A 5593-nucleotide genomic window follows, 5' to 3' on the forward strand; every position below is an offset into this window, starting at 1 on the left:
TGTAAGGTGTTGCTTTAAGGGCCCAAAAATCGAAATATCAAGTGGCTGTAGAACATGAGATGTATGAGGAGGTATTATAAGGAGCGATATTCGATTTTGAATGTAGTGTGATATAAAGCTTCCACTTATATAGCTATCGTGGCCGTTGCAAATAAGGAGCCTCTGTTGTAGTTTTCCATTTAGAAGTGTTGCTTTTGCTCTTGTAGAGGGCTCAAAAACGCGTTTTAACTACTCTAATCCATGTAGATTGCTTGTCCATCCTTTTGTGTTTGCAGAGAAGTGCCATTTTTGTATAACGTCCTTCGGAATCCAGCTCTATAGTATATTCTGTCCTTTGAAGATAATGAGGGGTTCGATAGCTGTTCCGTCTATACAGATGCATTTAACTGCAGACACCTATTCCTGTCGGCCAGGATGAGCCTGAAATCGCGTACGGAGCGTAGAGTCGACTATAATTCGTGTAGATTGCATAGTTCTAATTGAAAATCCAGTCTCATCTATATTATAGGTATTGTAGTTTTCGATTTTTAGCTCTGTTATAAGGCTTTTATACGCGTCAAACTACCCCCTTAACACCTCTTTTGTCACCCCATTCATCCTTTGCGCCTCAACTCTACGTCCTAACTTAACACGTAAGTTAGGATGCCTTTGAATGAATCGTGGAACCTACTCTTGCCTAAGAGGTAACTTAGGAATTTGAGGTTGTAGTTGTTGAGTTTGTAGTTGTTGTTGTAGGTGTTGTTGTTGAGGCTGAAAAACGCGACACTTATTTGACCGGACTTCATCTGCAACCTCCCGTAATATCCGATGGCTAGGAGCGTAGCCGCTTACAGTAAGCTCCTTAATCCACTTTAAGAGCGTTTGCTCTTGAGTTTTTGAGAGTAGTTGTTGCTTTTGACATGCTTCCTGTCGCGTATTACCACCATTAACACGAGCTACTACAGTATTAGGACGGAGACCTAGAGCCTTTGCAGCAGCATACGCTGATTTAAATTTTCCAGTCTATACTCCTAGAACTGCTTTAGACAGTTGTAAATTGCGTTCTTGAGCTCTCTTACTCTTACGCTTCACCATTGTAAGGTGGTAGTAGGTTGGTGTTAATGGGTTTGATGGGGTGGCCAACCCCACTATGTCGGTAAGGCCATGACTTACGTTACTCCCGATTACGCCATACTCCCGATTACGCCATACTCCCGATTACGCCACGACCTACGTTATCTATGGTAATAGTACGCATCTTAACGTATTATCTACAGAGCCTAGAAAACATCTACGACCTTATTAAAAAAGTTGATTTTTTTTGGTGAGGGGACACCACATGATTATGCCGGTTACGCCATTGTGCCGGTTACGCCACGACTTACGTTAACTCTAGAGTTGAAATGTGGAATTAACCCTTTAAAACAGCTCTCTTACCCTTATTCTGTACTCTACGCTTCTAAATAATTAACCGTAAGTTAGCTGTCTCTCTTTTTTAAAGAGTATTACGTGTATTAACGTAACGTAAGTCGTGGTCAGACCGGCTACATGGCCAGACCGGCTACTTAGCTCACCCCACTAAAACCAAGGTCACTAAATCAAAATTAAAACCATAATAACTTTTGTAATAGTGTATATAAAGCTTAATCCTCTTAAATTATGTTTTTTCATATAATAATCTAATATGTATATACACACTAGTAGTACTACCTTTGTTTTACAAGAGATATTAAGGCTTATATTTTTACTATACAAATATTTATATAGTAAAACTTAAAACTGTTATTAACTTATATAAAAAGACACTAGTAATATTACCCTTTTTACATATAGTAGATACATACTTAAAGTTTCTATATAGAAAAGGGATTTGCTCTAGCATTTTTATTAATAGAGTTATTATAGTTATAATTTTTTCGCAAGCATAAGTACTTCTGCATATAAATTTGTATGTGATGGTACTAATAGCCGGTCTGGCCATGTAGCCGGTCTGACCACGACTTACGTTAACGTAGGTCATGGCCTAAAGGGCTACATGGCCTAAAGGGCTATTCTAGAAACCACACCAAAATCCACGCTACGTGACTAAAATTAAAACCTTGATAACTTCTGTAATAATGGTTATAAATCTTAATGCTCTTAGACTATTACTCTTTATATAATCATCTAATATATGTAAAAACGCTAGTAGCGCTAGTCTTATTTTACAATAAATATTAAGGTTTTAACTTTTACTATATAAAATATTTATATAGTAAAACTTAAACTATAAATAACTCTTTAATAAGACTAACGTAAGTCGTGGCCTAATGGCACCAATGGCCTACTGGCACTAGTGGGGTTAGGCCGACCCCATCAAAGCTTCAAAAAATTGCAATAATTCAATTACTACCACCCTAATTCATCTATATCATCATCAGAAGGCTCTTCTTCGCTCTCTTCATCCATTTCCTCAATTATAGCTTCGTTTATAGGTCGTAGCGTTGTTCTAGGCCTCTGTGAAGCTATGGCTGTTGCTGCTTCTGCTTCTACAACTTGCGACTGGAGTTCTTCTGTAGAAATGTGGAATTGACCCTTTAAAACTGCTCTCTTACCCTTATTCTGTGCCCTACGCTTCTGGATAATTGAGCGTAAGTTATCACACTCTCTTTTTTGAAGGGTGTTGCGTGTATTAAGGCGTTCTGACTCATCTGCTAACTTATTGATATATCGCTTTGTAGGAGTATTAAGAGTACTACTCCGACTTATTGTAGTAGACAGAACTGTATTTGCTTTGTGAAGTGTTTGAAAATCAGGTGGACTGCTATTCAAAAATACCTTCTCAAAAATATCATGCTCTGTAGGAGTATGTGGTCGTTCTAATACTACTACGTCTATAGTAGGGAGCGTAGCTGCGCGAATGACTGTTTGCGGCTGGAATGGCTGTAGCCCACTCCCTCTCCATGCAGAATTAATATTTGCATTTGAAAAAGCAGCTGCTCTTGCAGTAATATATGCTTCAAGCCACTCTGCTTTCTGTATTCGTAGGAGTTGCGCCTCATTTAGGTGCGAGAGAGCAGTTGTAAGGTGTTGCTTTAAGGGCCCAAAAATCGAAATATCAAGTGGCTGCAGAACATGAGATGTATGAGGAGGTATTATAAGGAGCGATATTCGATTTTGAATGCAGTGTGATATAAAGCTTCCGCTTATATGGCTATCATGGCCGTCGCAAATAAGGAGCCTCTGTTGTAGTTTGCCATTTTGTGTTGCTTTTACTCTTGTAGAGGGCTCAAAAACGCGTTTTAGCCACTCTAATCCATGAAGATTGCTTGTCCATCCTTTTGTGTTTGCAGAGAAGTGCCATTTTTGTATAACTTCCTTCGGAATCCAGCTTTGTAGTATATTCTGTCCTTTGAAGATAATAAGGGGTTCGATAGCTGTTCCGTCCATACAGATGCATTCAACAGCAGACACCCATTCCTGTCGGCCAGGATGAGCCTGAAATCGCGTACGGAGTGTAGAGTCGACTATAATTCGTGTAGATTGCATAGTTCCAATTGAAAATCCAGTCTCATCCATATTGTAGGTGTTATAGTTTTCGATTTTTAGCTCTGTTATAAGGCTTTTATACGCGTCAAACCACCCCTTTAACACCTCTTTTGTTACCCCATTCATCCTCTGTGCCTCAACTCTACGTCCTAACTTAACACGTAAGTTAGGATGCCTTTGAATGAATCGTGGAACCCAATCTTGCCCAAGAGGTAACTTAGGTATTTGAGGTTGTAGTTGTAGTTGTAGTTGTGGTTGTTGAAGCTGTAGGTGTTGAGGCTGAAAAACGCGACACTTATTTGACCGGACTTCATCTGCAACCTCACGTAGGATTCGATGGCTAGGCGCGTAGCCACTTGTAGTAAGCTCTTTAATCCACTTTAAAAGTGTCTTTTCTTGATTTTTTGAGAGTAGTTGTTGTTTTTGACGCGCTTCTACACGTGTAGGCCTACCATTTAAGCGGCGCCTAATAGATTGCACAGGGAGGTCTAAAGCCTTAGCAGCTGCATAAGCAGACTTAAATTGATTTGATCGGACAGCTAATACTGCCTTCTCTATTTCAATATTATGCTCTTGGGCCTTAATACTCCTACGCTTAACCATTTGATGTAGTAGTGGTGATAGTCGAGTGGTTGATAGGGTGGGCCCAACCCCACTAGTGCCAGTAGGCCATTGGTGCCATTAGGCCACGACTTACGTTAGCAAGCTTAATAAAGGCTAGCACCTACTACCGTGGCTTTATGGCCCTTAATGCTACTTATACAAAATTAAAATATCAAATGATGCTTCTAATAGCTATAACAATTAACGCAAACGATAACTTATTACCACTTGCATAGGCCTTAGTACCTATAGAAAATGTTAAGTAGTGCACATGGTTCTTAAAATTCATCTAAGAGCATTTTTTATAGGCAAATAGTAAGCAAATGGTCTTTATAAGCGATAGAGATAAGGGTATTGCTTCTACTATTAAAACCAATTTTCCAAATGGTAGCCAAGCTCATTGTTGCCAACACATTGCTAATAACCTACAAAGTAAATTTGGTCTAACTTATAGGAATCAATTTTAGAAGGTTGCAAGAGTAAAGAATAGGATAGCATTTAAAGTAAGTTATTACCTATTTCCTTCTGTTCTAAGTTACTATGTGGTTCTATCCACTATGTGTGTTCTAAGTTACTACGTGTGTTCTATGTTAACCTATAATAGGAACAATGGAAAATAATAGAGGAGCTAAGCTATGAAGCAAGCTGCTATTTACGCAATATTCCATTTAAATTATAGACAAGCTGCTACTACCTATGGCCTCGATATAGCCATGATACATCAAATATTGCAGAGTCTTTAAATAGTGCCTAGCGCGATATCCGGACCTTACAACCCCTTAAAATGATGGACTCAATTTAGTCATATATTATGAAAACAGTCCATGATCGTAGAATACGCCCTCAAATGGGCCATGTAATTGTAGACATACTATGGAATAAATTTCAAGGGAGACTAAAGGAGTCTCATAGATTCCGGGTTTGTGAGTCTGGAAATGGCATATATCAGGTGCAAATACCTAATATAGGTTATAAGTTCATAGTTAACTTACGCACATTTGAGTGCTCTTGTATAAACTTTTAGGAACATCAAGCTCCTTGTTCTCATGCTATTTGCGCAGCAAGGTAAGTTAACTTAACTCTTAACTCTTAACTTAACTCTTAACTCTTAACTTAACTCTTAACTCTTAACTTAACTCTTAACTCTTAACTTAACTCTTAACTTAACTCTTAACTTAACTCTTAACTTACATACTAACTTATACATTTAGACATGATCTAATTGATCCTATTACACTTTTTGATGCAAGTTATCAGCTTAATACCTAACGTAAGTCATGGTGTAAAGTCGGTAATGGGGTAAAGTCGGTAGTGGGGTTAGGGCCACCCCATCAAAACCATCAAAAAATTGTAACAATTCAATTATTACTATGCTAATTCATCTATATCATTATCAGAAAGCTCCTCTTCGCTCTCCTCGCTCTCTTCTTCACGCTCACTATTAGTTAAGTTAACTATTAAGGTAGGTTGTTGCGTTGTTCTA

At 38.4% G+C, this 5593-nt stretch overlaps 1 protein-coding gene across 1 annotated transcript; it reads right to left on the reverse strand.

The window, feature by feature from the left end:
- Positions 1-3656: 3656 nt before the first annotated feature.
- On the reverse strand, positions 3657-4110 carry VE01_10722 (uncharacterized protein; the record flags this gene model as incomplete). The annotated part of the gene is made up of 2 exons (XM_018280107.1): positions 3657-3862; positions 3960-4110. 2 exons carry the CDS (start codon positions 4108-4110, stop codon positions 3657-3659), a joined length of 357 nt encoding a protein of 118 aa, XP_018125038.1.
- Positions 4111-5593: the final 1483 nt, after the last annotated feature.

This window comes from Pseudogymnoascus verrucosus (genome assembly GCF_001662655.1).
Source record: "Pseudogymnoascus verrucosus strain UAMH 10579 unplaced genomic scaffold scaffold_116, whole genome shotgun sequence".
Lineage (NCBI taxonomy): Eukaryota > Fungi > Ascomycota > Leotiomycetes > Thelebolales > Thelebolaceae > Pseudogymnoascus > Pseudogymnoascus verrucosus.